General features: G+C 40.9%; 2 protein-coding genes across 7 annotated transcripts in view; one reads left to right on the plus strand and one right to left on the minus strand.

The window, feature by feature from the left end:
• The window catches only part of HHIP (hedgehog interacting protein), an 81,012-nt gene that overhangs the window by 64,009 nt on the left and 4,242 nt on the right, over positions 1-12,761 (plus strand). For 3 of the 5 annotated variants that reach the window (XM_081137056.1, XM_081137057.1, XM_081137054.1), the window contains exons 10-12: positions 31-161; positions 3,194-3,275; positions 12,004-12,152. In XM_081137056.1, coding sequence (XP_080993182.1) covers positions 31-161; positions 3,194-3,275; positions 12,004-12,152 — 362 coding nt within the window. Of the gene's footprint in view, positions 1-30; positions 162-3,193; positions 3,276-12,000; positions 12,153-12,761 lie in introns of all 5 variants that reach the window. The other 2 variants (XM_081137055.1, XM_081137053.1) reach the window with 1 other exon arrangement.
• ANAPC10 (anaphase promoting complex subunit 10) overlaps positions 1-12,761 on the minus strand; it is a 234,293-nt gene that overhangs the window by 50,247 nt on the left and 171,285 nt on the right. The window lies entirely within an intron of this gene.

Raw genomic sequence — 12,761 nt, forward strand, 5'->3', positions numbered from 1 at the left:
CTGTAGGTTTATGGTATGTTTGTGTTGCAGGAATTTCTTAACTCTGCAGCAAAGTCCCGTGACCAAGCAATGGCAAGAAAAACCACTCTGTCTCGGCAACGGCGGTTCCTGTCGAGGCTACTTTTCAGGTCACATACTGGGATTTGGAGAAGACGAATTAGGTACCGTACAAACTATTTCTGTTAAGGTCCATTCTCACTCCCTTGCCTGAGAGGTCTTGTTCTGCTCTGAAGGATAAACATAACCCTCTCATCCTGTCTGTGTTGGAAATGTAACCTGGAGCAGAGATGGCCTCCTGTAGAAATTTCAGATGGTCCAGTTATTTATTAGGCTCGTCCAGTAAAATTCCCAGGGGATGGAGCCCGCAAGCCAGACGTGTGCCCTGACCGGGAATCGAACCTCGATCTCCTGGATCCTAGGTCGATGCTCAAGCGCTGAGCCATGCTGACCAAGCGAGAGGGGAAATTTTAAATGTCTACTAATATTTTGATGCATCCGAGTCATTTGTTTATATTTTCTATCTGAAAACCTTCCCATTTATCCATGCCTCTGGGGATAAATTAAAAATTTGTTGCAGTCTGAATTTCACCTTATCTTCTATTTCCTTTTTTTTTTTTGGTCCATTGGGCATGAAATTTGTGCAAAATAATCTGAGTTTTCAGATCTGCTTTGCAACAGAACAGCAATTATCTTCTCACTGATGATCTATGGGATAACATACAATTTATTTGTTGGTACATTATCAAAATATCTGCAAAAAGAAGTTGAAATTGGAATGTGATCAAAGAGTGAAATTGCTACTAATTTTAAATTTCAGAGATAAATGTAACTTTCATAAAGACTCCCTTTAAAGGAAAATATACAGACAAACAAGACTGCTATGTCCTGATAACATCAGAGATGAATTTCTCAGTGTTAAGCAAGAGTGTTTCCCCCATCAAAATCAGAATATTTTCTCTAGAAGTGCAGACTTGGTTTTCCTATATCAAATGGAGGATTCATCAGAAATGGTTCCACGCCATTTGCTTAGGTTAACAAGGAACTCAGACGAGATTCCTGAAGCACATAACACATATTGCAGAGAAGAGAAACCCAGTCTGTTCCAGCACTGGCAGCATTTCCCAGTTAATTTTCCCCTGATTCTCTCCTTCCCCACTCATAGGACCCTGAAAGATACCCTTTTTCTCTTAAATCTCCTGTAACTTAAACTTCATTGTCAAACTCTTATTTTGAAATACAAATTAGGATTAATTTGCCAGTGACAGTGTTAGAGATGAATGTTTAGATGCTGTGACGGAATCATTTTGATTTCCCCAGATCTTACAAATGATTTACCATCAGTCATCTTATTAGCAGCAGCAGCATCACTGGTTAAAATATTCAAGTGTCTGTCTACACTTAATATTATATTGGGAGCAGAACTAACAAATGAAGCGTACACAATCCTTACACTGTCCAAAAGCTACGACATTGTGTATACTTCAGAATTAAAAATATACTTTCACTGAATTATGCTCTAATGCGAAACTGGACTTAATCAACAGCCATATGAGAAAATGAGTACGTTTTTGCATTTTTTGAAACAAAAAATTACTGAGAGTCTGGTTTTCCTATATGTTTTTATTAACTATAAAATCAGGATGGGCTTGTTAGAAGGATCAAACGAGATAAACTATCTAAAGTACTTGATAAAATAAGTATTAATTTTTTCACTTCATTCTTTTGCTTTTTAACTTTATTTTTACTTTTTCTGTTGTGTCTGTGTTTTTAGTGTAAAACCCGTAATATCTGTTTCAGAAGTAAGAAAGTAGTAGGGTTCGCTTAGTACATGATACTAGAGTAGAATAGAGAAATATAGATTAAATCGAGGACTATTTCATGAACAAGAACCAAATGGAAAATGTAAAGTCCTACAAACATGTAATCATAAGTACAGCTTCTGATTCCCTAGTCGTGTGATCCACTCTGTGCACTGAATTATATGGAAGGACTGGTAGTAAACAAGAGCGGGCCTGACCGGGTACTGGGTCTGTTCTGTTGCATCATCACGAACACAGCCCAGCACCAGGATTTAGAGAGGGAGAGTTGGGACTGAGCATCAGGGTCTCTCTCCCTCTCTCTTTCCAAATTTTTACTTTTATTTGTTTAAAAAGATAAACATTAAAAAAAAAGTACCCCAATTCCATCTGGCCTCAAATTATCAATTATCAGTGACAACATGGTCATCGAACCTTCCAGTCTTGGGCAGAATAAATCAGGACAAAACTTGCCATTCGACACTCATTCTACAGATATTTACTGAGCCTCTGTCTGTGCAAAGCTCTGTTCTGGGTGTTGCGGGGACAGCAGCAGATAAAAAACCTAAACTGTAATCATGAAACTTACATTCTGAACAAAGACAAAGTAAATTTTTAAAAAATATATACTGTATGTCAGTTGGTAATAAGTGCTCATGAGGAAAATCTAGTTGTGAAGAGGAGTGGAGATTGCCAGAGGTTGGCACAAGTGCAATTTTAAACAGTACAGTCAAGAACGATGATATTTAAGCACAGGCTTGAAGGAGGAGGTGGAAAGTGAACCTACGAGTGGTCTCCCTAAGAGAGGAACCTGAGGTGGGAGCCTGGGACAGGAACCTGCCTGTGTGCTCGAAGCCAAGAGGCCAGTGAGGCCAGAAAGGAGTGAACAAGGGGGTAAAACACTGCAAATGAGGTCAGAGCGATAGGGGTGGGGGGGCGGGCATAGGCCACTGTCAGAACTTAGATTTGCTCTGAGAGAGAGCAGAAGCCATTGGAAGGTATCAGAACAAGAGTGTGATCCAACTCGTAGGATCTGACTTGCTTTACACGAATCACTTTGGCTTGTGTGTCGAGGGAAGACATAGAAGGGCAAGGATAGAAGCCGGGCGATCTGTTAGGAGACTGTTGCCATAATCCAGGTGAGGAATTACTATCTGCTTGCCCTGGAGGAGCAGTGGCATTCGGACAGAAGTGAGCAGAATCTGGGTGTACTGTGAAGGTAGACATGCGAGACTCTGTCATAGCCTTTAGGCGGGGGACCTTCCTGAGGGGGTGTGTGCGCGCACATACACGTGCACATATACAAACATATACTGTATATATAAAACATCTGCTGGGCAATAGAAAGTGAGGCCTGCAATACTGTGGATTAACTTACTGCATTTCTCTCTACACAGGGGAAATTTACATTCTATCAAGCAGTAAGAGTGTGACCCAGACTCACAATGGAAAACTCTACAAAATTGTAGATCCCAAAAGGTGAGATTTTTTTTTCGTATTTCTTTAAGTCAAGAAATCTTCATCTCCGCATTATTTTAGTGCATTCAAATTAGTGATAGACAAATTGCAATTAATAATCGAGAAAGATGAATGCTTCTGCCCTGTCCACTTGCTACATGTTGTCCTGAGAGGTCCCTCCGCCCCAGTTGAGGGCTGGACCGGACTTCGCGGAAACCCCAGAGCCTCACTGCAATCACACACTCATGTCATTCCTCTGGCATCGGGAGCAGCATCACGTTTGTGGAATGAGACCTCAGTTACACACCAGAGGAGGACCTGGCTATGTGAGGAAGTGGCTTCTGCTCTCCTGTGGGAAACAATGAACCCTCCTTGTCTTTTGAGAAAACTAGAAACATACTGGCAGACCTTTTAGCTGCTTACTGTGATTTCTGTTAGGTAATCAGGATAAGCTCTTTTGGCAGTTCGACATCTGAGCCTCGGTTCAAAACTATCCAGAAGCTCACAGCTCGCACACAGGCTCTTGTGACTAAGCAAACGAAAACTGAAAAAGTGTTTTGTTATTTACCACAGCAGAAAGGAGACTTGGATGTTTTAATCCTTTAAAGAGTATATTTACCCCTCCCCTGCTCCTCTCCACCCACCCATCACAACACACACAGCGTTCAAATTACCTTGAATCATAATTAGTCGTTAATTTCATGGATAAAATTGAACTAACAGAAGCTGCTAAAATTATATACAGTCAAACAGACATTAGTCACAAGTTTGGAAACAACTAAGTATCCTCACAAAGATGACTATTGGACGCCAGCAGTTGCCAGAGCTCAGCTACACCATGCGGTGAATTTCAAATTAGTTCTATACTAATCTTCATAAGCCCATTTGCAAATTTAAATTCCTCAGTTTCAAGCCTTTTAGAAGAATAAATTCTAGTAACCTGAAAACTTTACTAGAAGCACTAGTTTAGCTCCATTTTTTAAATATTATTTACAAGTTGTAAATTGTGTGTGTTTTTCTGAAAAAGTCACTGAAAAACAGAATGGAGATTCGTGTCCTTTTACACAGAACACGACCTCTTCTGAGAGAAACAGAGGTTGACATTGGTGCTTCAGAGCAGAAAGAAGGGTGCTCAGTTCTGAAGGCCCCTCCGCAGGCTCGCATCTGGGCGTCGATGGCAGTGGCCGCCCCTCTCTCTCTAACGGACACATTTCCTTTCGCAGCGAGACAAGTTCCCGTCTGTGCCTGGGGGGGGAGGGGGGGGTTGGGATTCTTTCCCTCCTTGTGTGTGAAACCAAGTTGTCTTTGTGAAGAGCAAAGTAATGAATGAAAAAAAATATCAGACACCGCGGTGACTGTAGAAGTTGGCAATACGTAGAAGGAAATTAAAACTCAAGTTAATTCATAAAATATCAGCATTCTAATGATTCATAACGAGGTCTGGGGATTTCACTCAGATCGAATACCATTAGTTTCAAAATAGCCATTGTTATTCCCTTACGTTTGTCAAAGTTGGTTTGCTTTTGCAAGCTTCCTGGTCGCGTTATAATTAATTCTCCCTCCTCCTCATGAAAATCTTTCCCTCTTCATCTGGATTGTTTAGTCTGTTGGTGGTGCACTGAGGTGAATTTTACACCTTCAACCCATTATTAGTGTCTAATTACCAGGGTTGCCATAAGGGACCTTGGCTTTGTGATCTTAGGGCCCCCTCTAGTAGGGTGGTCTCAGAGTGACATACCTGAAAGGCCTGACTTCTCATTATGGTGCTTGTTTCTGGTGAGTCGTGTCATGTGTGGGGCCAGGGTTAAGATGTGTGTTTGGTTTTCAGAAGGTTGGGGGAGTAACGGAGTCCCAAAGACACCGTCCTTGTACTCAGGCATAGGCCTAACTTTCAAAATCAAACTGACTGTAAGAAAACAAATGTTTTCGTAAACATTTGTTGGGAGCCTCATGCTGTTTTGATTTGGATGTCAGCGTTTATTATTGTAGTATTTCTGCCTAGATGCGTTGCATTTCTATATGAGTAGACACTCTAGTGTATGTGAGTGGGGTTATTTTGCAAACACAAGCTAATTACTAGCCTCGCAGTGTTCAGGATGTCTGCTTCAAAGCAAAAGTGTTTTTCTAAAGCTTTTGAGGGAGAAATTAAAGAAAGAGCGTCATCAACTGAAAAAACAATATGGAGACATTTCTCGTTATATCAAAAATCTATCTCAGATTAAAATCTTAGGTTAACTGTATTCTTGTGGAGGAGCCCTGGATTTGTTAGGATAATGTTTTCAGAATAACTTTCAAACATCGATGGACTCCTGGCCCTGGAAGAGAGGAACAACAAATTATAAAATTTTTATATTCTATATTAGACGTCATAACAATTACTTCCTTACCATAGGATTTGGTGTGGGTTTTTTTTTTCTATTTTCCCCGACACACACACACATACACACATTTAAGAAAGATGAGGGAGTTTATAAACCATATGTAATATTCTTAAGTCACTTTGGCAAAAGCTGGCAAGCTTCCAGCATCACCCCTCAGTCTGTAAGGACAGTGTGGCCTGAGGCTATATGTTATTTAATCATTTACGTGAGTGTAAAATCATCTACAGGGGACGTCCTTCTCAGAAAAAGATGGCAAGATAACCTCTTATAAAAACCAAATGCCATTATTTATCATGAAAGAAAATTCAATGAGAACACAGCCAGGTTTCTCTAAGGCTTTGCTAGAACTCTAGAGTTTATTTAAAAGAAAGCAGCAAAGGGATGAACTTCGCCTCCGTGTCAGAACACTGAACGTGCCCCAGGAGTATCTTCCGAGGTGGAGCAGTCACATCTCACGGCAGAGTGGCGTTGAGATCAAGCCCATACCAGTCACGCAGCTTGCTGGGCCAACTCACTGGGTCCCCCAAAGTCTGTAGGGCCGGGTTCTGCATGCCTTATTTGGGGACCTCTTTCGGCCAGCAGTTCCAGAAAAGATCCCACCCCAGTGAGCACAAGAGCTGGGCGGTCATCTTAGTTTCTCTTAGTAGTGCTGTCTGAGACCGGTGGAGAGGAGGAACATGTCTAGCCTGGTAGGGCTGGGAGTCCATTGGTCTTGTCTCTGAATCTTCCTTAGTGCGGGCCCTGCACTAATTGATTTCCCACAGTGTGACCCTTTGCCTTTGATACGGTGCTGATGATCACCCTGCCCTGCCTCCTTCCTGCAGACTGCTATGAAGATCATTAAACAATGTATTTAAAACATATTAAACTCTGCAGTATTGTTGGTGTTCATTCCATGCACTGAAGAATTATTTTCAGGTGACCTCTCAACATTTCAGGTTGTCTTAGTTCCAAAGTTAGGGTAAAGGTGTCCATGGAGCTGTAAAGAGCTCTTCATGCCTAGTTTTCAAATATCCAAGACATGCCTTGGATGCTTGCTCTTTATGAAATCTTTTCAGGGTCAAACAGTGCTCCTGGGGCATAGAAACTAGAGAATTCCAATAGAGCTGTGCATTTTCCAAGCTTTATTGTTATAGAACAACATTTTTTTTTTTTACACTTTTGACAAAGATTCTTTCATTTTTGTTTCAGATGAACTGAAACCAAATGACCACCTCTCTAGCTCTCTCGCTCTCTCTCCCCCTTTTTAAATTTTGAAACATTTCCGGGGTTATTTCTCCAGGAATCTGTACAACAAAATTATTCTTAATCACACTGATTTAATTACCTTATACTCAGTCGTGCTGTATTTTAACATACTGCTTATCTGTTACCCAACCAAGTCACACAGACTGTTCCCTTACGAGGTCTATAAACGAACAATGCACATTCCAGGCTTGAGAGGTCATTTTACAGAAATGTTGTACCTCAAACTCCTGTGTGACCAATATCGAAAACTGCTCCTCCTGCCTCCTCCCTACCATTCCCCTCCACAGCCCCGCTCACTGCCCTTTGTTTATTTTCTTAAAATATCTTCATCCTACTCCTTATTACACTGGATGCTGAGGAGTGCTTTTTTCAAAAAAATCACTTCGTAAGAGGAAATCGGTTCTGTTTATCCTTTGCATATGTCGCAGGGAGCTGGCAGGCAGCTCTGCCATCCCAAAGAAAGTCATGCATAATAGAGAGGCTTTAGCCCAATAAGCCAGTCTAGTCCCAATTCATCAGTCAAAGTTTTATGCAAGTGGCCCCCCTAGGTTGATAAATCCCCACAGTGCCTGTTGACCCAGCTGCCAAGTCCTCTTGCTGCAGGCGGTGTTTTCATGGCCACCCTGACAGTAATACAAACTGTTTAGCAGCTCCATTGACCTTTCAGCTATTAACAGGGACACAGGCTCCGCTAGGGACTAGTTTTCAAACATGACAGAATTTCTTAACACTAGAGGTCATGAACAAGTATATGCCCTATAAAAATCCATTCAGCATGGTGGATTTGAAATCTAAAAGACAAGGAAGCATGTCCCACAGTTTTGCTATTGTTATTTTTCTATATGTCCAATAACTAAAAATGGATGTATCTGCCAGGTTAGACTTTATTCTTAATGTACTATATTTTATGCTGTGGCGCACAATACTTTTTTTTAACTAACAAATTCTTTCTAAACTGCAATACAGCATCTGAAATTGTAAAGGCATATTACTAAAAAAATTAGATGAGAGCAAAGTAGAAATTTCTCATGAATGGATGAGCGTGCATACAGAATATATGGTAAATGGTAACAGCCTAAGCATAACTGGAATTTTACTCATACTTTACCAAGATTTGTGTATGTTTATGTATGAACCATACGTTTGTAACCATACAATGCAACATGAAGCCATCCCCAATTTCAAAACAAATAGAAAATATTATATAATAATTTATGGAAAAAAATGATCCAAATGACCATGTTATTTTTAAGTGATTATAGAATTCTTCTTATATGTATATTCTGTTTCCTGGAGATGTGACCTATGACCACAGCATTCAAAGGAATTTTCTGCCCTGTACAATATGTTATAGACTTTCTTAAATTATCAGTTTTAAATATTGGAATATCAGTTCTTAGAGTAATTGTATAGATTGCTATGAAAACTTGATTGAAGTACCGCTTATAAATGGCATTTCTTAAAAGGACATAAAATGGAGAATATGAATAGAGAAAAACACATTCTTCAAAATGAGGTTCATTTGTTAAGAGTCGAAAACTCTTAAAAGCATTTCTTTGAATTCCCATGTTTCTCGCCTGCCTGGGACAATGGCGGTGGTTATACTTGCATTGCAAGGCAATGTATCATCAGATACTGTGGTACTGGAGACAAAGGCAGACTTAATCTTGCATAAAACAGCCACATACATTTGTAAAAGAGGGTTTTCTAGAGGAAGGTGTACGTTTTAAAGAAAAAAACTGCATATTGCCCTCATTTTTTTACTAAATCACTTTAGTCGAGTTTAAAAATCTGTTGCTTAAATGACTTGTTCTTGTCAACATTGACAAGTGAATCAAAAAATACAACTTCAAAATTTGGGAATTTATCTTCATCGAGTTTATATTCCAGAAAAAGTGTTTGAGGAAGTTTCTACTATGTGTATTCAATTCAATTTAACGAACCTTCGTTGAATGCCTCTATAGTGTGTCCCTAGCTCCTATGAATGTCAGTAGTTGAGGGAGATAAGATACTGCGGTGGCTTAAATGCCATCTTTCTACAACACCCCTCCATCCTGAACTAATTGCTCTCTCGTCTTTCCTGGGTTACTTCATTCGTGCCTGTGTCCTAACAAAGACCACACCGATTTATCCTTTTGTGTGGCACGCCTGTCTTCCCCACCGTGTCTCCGTGAGCATCGGGTCTCTGTTTTGTCTTTGTCTTATCCCCATGAAGAGCATAGCACTTGTCCGAGTAATGGCTGGACTTGAGGTTCGAATATGTAGTTTTTGTCCTCAGAAGGCTTTAATTACAATTGGGAAGGGAAAAGGAGGGATAACCCCTTCCTTAGGAGAAGTGAAGCCCTGTGAGAGATGGGCTGTGTTTTATGTGATTTTTATGTTACAGGGTTCCCAATAGAATAACAGTTTGGAAGAGAGAGGACTTACTGGACATGCTAAGTGAGGAATGTTAGTTGTTAAATTCATAACAGAAGAAAAAGATGATTTTCCCAGGTATTTAAAGACTTAAGGAAATCAGAGTATTTATGTATATGACAGCCACACCTAAAGTAAACAAGCCCAAATATGAAATAATTCCATCCGTAGGTGAATAAACGTTTACTAAATCTTAGGCAGAGAAACAGCTTAGAATCCCGCCCATAATCTGCACGTCCTGTATATAGAATGTTCGGTGAAGAACAGTCAAAGCGTCTAATTGGAGGGTCAGCGTGGAAACAAGGATCGGATGCTCACTGCAGAGCCGCATGCACTTCAGAGCCCAACCCTCCTCTCATGTCTGCCTCCTTCTTCCTGGTGAACCCCACGGAATCAACACCCCTGCACGTGCCTCAAACAGGCAGCGTCTCCTGGTTGTCGTCCTTCAGCCAGAGCCACCGACATTCTTGATCTAAATGACGTCTTCTCTTTAGCGTCACCTGTTCAGGCGTAAGCCCTACTGTCGAGTAGCACATGAGCCGTGCGCCTCCACATTTGCATCACATATAACATGTAATACATTTTTGACACACTCCACTTCTGGGTCTCTTTTCTTGAATGAGTCAGAAAAAGGGTGAACGAGTGAATAAAAAGTGGAATTGGATAACAGAATTCCAGTTAGCAGTAAAATCTGAACACCACCTGTTTACTGAATGCCACCTGGTAAATGATTGTGGCCTATGATGCAGGAGAACTTCATGGCTACTAAAAAGTGGCTCTATTTTTTTTTTTCAATATATCTTTATTGATTTCAGAGAGAGGAAGGGAGAGAGAGAGAGAGAGAGAGAGAGAGAGAGAGAGAGAGAGAGAGAGAAAAAAACATCAATGATGAGTCATTGATCGGCTGCCTCCTGCACGCCCCCGACCAGGGATCGAGCCCGCAACCCGGGCATGTGCCCTGACCGGGAATCGAACCACAATCTCCTGGATCCTAGGTCGATGCTCAACTGCTGAGCCACACCGGCCAGGCTAAAAGTGGCTCTTCTGATGGTCAAAGACGTAAGCCACCGTCATCTCACAGAGTGGGAATTTTATATGAGGAGGAAAGAGCAGACTTGGGCTATTCAACAATGAGAAGAAGGCAGAGTTCGTGCCCTTACTTTCCTTGGCATCACCATTTAACATTTTCTCCCTTATCCCACCGTCCCTTACTCCCAGAAAGACACACTTGGGAAACACATGGAAAATATCCGTTAATGTTTTCTGAGTAAAAATATGCTCAGTCCACCGAATGCCTTAGGGACCTTTCTGGAAATTGACCATTTCTAGATTTAAATAAGAGGTTGAGTAGATTTAAGGGGGTTTTCTGAATTGTCACGTTAGTTGTAAAGCACAGCACTTTCCACTTAGACTGAGACTTCTACTGGAGAGAAGAGCTAAAGAAGTCTTTACACATTTTTAATATGGTTTTGAGTCATTGTATTAACAGCCAAACCCAGAATTTTCATCGCTGCTCACAGTGCCCACAGGGGCATAACAAGACAACCTATCTCAGGAAAGCGGAGTCAAAAGGACCTAATTATTTGCTTCTCTCAGAAAGCTACATCATTTACCTCTTGTGGTGGTTGTGACCTATAATTATCGCCTTCTTGGATATGGTACTTAAGGAGCCCAACTGCTCCGGCCATCCTAATGATGGCAGTGTGACTGGTGGTGACGCGTTTGTTTACATTCCTTCACTGAAAAGAGCTTTCCCCACACCGGGGCACAGGTAACGGACTGGCAGGCGTGTAACACTGCCCATTTTCCCCAAAGAGTAAGAGGTGGTGAGTAGTTCATTGTGACCATCGTTCCAGCCTGGCCCAGCTTGAAACACAGGCTCTTCTTTCAGAAACAGCAAGAACCATAAAAACCTTCGGAAGGCATCTTGATCCCTCTCTAAATGAGGGCAGTTATAGAGCAATTAAAAGAAAATCTGTGACTTTTTCCTTGGCAGATAAGGTGTTTCTCTTTGCTACCAATAGCATTCTTTTTCGTTACAGCAGGCAGAAAATGTATATATACACATTTATCTATGTCTGTATCATTTTTTGCATAAAGAGTTGAGGTTTTGAGTCAGTAGAGCACACACACATAGTGTGATATTCTTTCAAAACAATCAATCTAGAAAAAGTACCTCAAAAGAAATGTAAAATTGAAACAAACATGGATTCCCAAGCTTTTTAAGCTATACTCATTCATTCTGCTGAATACCTTCAATATTTGGTATTGCCAAATATGCCAATAAGTGAAACCTATCTCAGGCACTATGCCTAAAACATTTTTGTAGACCTGGAAAAAAAATACTTATAAAATAACTATACGTGTGTGTTTTTTAAATTGTAATTGCTAGAAATTCTTAGCCTGAAAATGTAAAATATCGATATAATATATATTTTTAATCAATGGATTTTGATCATAACAAAGTTTCTTACAGTGTTATGTTTTCTTTGGTTCAAAACTGGCTAGTTTGTTTCCTCACCGGCGTGTATTTACTAGTCTTAGAAAGTTGTCAAGAAAACAAAAACAAAAGATAATTGTCAATTTTTCTGAGTCACTTAAAAGAAATGTCTACTTAGAAAGCAAGAGATATGCTTTGTAAGCTACAAAACCACTAGATTTCATCCCAGTATTGATTTTCAACCAACCGTTGTCTTTCGAAGCAGACCCCCCGTGCCCGAGGAGTGCAGGGCGGCCGTGCAGCCGGCCCAGATGCTCGCCTCCGAGTGCTCCCGGCTCTGTCGGAACGGCTACTGTACCCCCACGGGAACGTGCTGCTGCAGCCCGGGCTGGGAGGGGGACTTCTGCAGAATCGGTTAGTATTTCCATCGACGCTGGGAAAGGCTGGGCGTGGGACAGGCCTTAGGAACTCAGGAACTTAACACCAAGTTATTTCTTTTAGAATTATGGAGTGTTCCACATTCAGTCGTTTTACAATAATATTAATGCTCGGTCTGCTCTTGAACTAGTAAATGAAATGTTTCCCATTTTCTTAATGTAAACAACTCACATATATAAGTTAGTCAGAAACATAAAAGGCTTTAAAATAATTGCATCCTTTCCAAAAGTAAAAATTAAAAACAGATCATCTCTATAGGCTCCCGGTCCTGGGTTTGAGATTTCCCACCAGCCAATGGCTTCGTGCTTGCAAAGCCCCTCTGCAAGTGTCAGCATTTTCCAGACACCCCATAAATGCCTCTCTAACTTAACTGCTTGCTTTCTGGCTACAGTGCACTAAAAGCAGGGTTCTTCAGCAGCTATTACTAAATAAAAGGGGGAAATGCAATGACCTCGAGGCATATATGGGATTTTTAAATCCTTTTTGCCACTCCTTTGTGAACCATCAACTAGGTGTATAGATGCTCAGAAAGAGCAAAGGAGGCTTATTCCAGGGTTCCTCCATCCTTTAACCAGGGCTTTCCTC

Source organism: Miniopterus schreibersii (genome assembly GCF_964146895.1).
Source record: "Miniopterus schreibersii genome assembly, chromosome: 4".
NCBI classification, from domain to species: domain Eukaryota; kingdom Metazoa; phylum Chordata; class Mammalia; order Chiroptera; family Miniopteridae; genus Miniopterus; species Miniopterus schreibersii.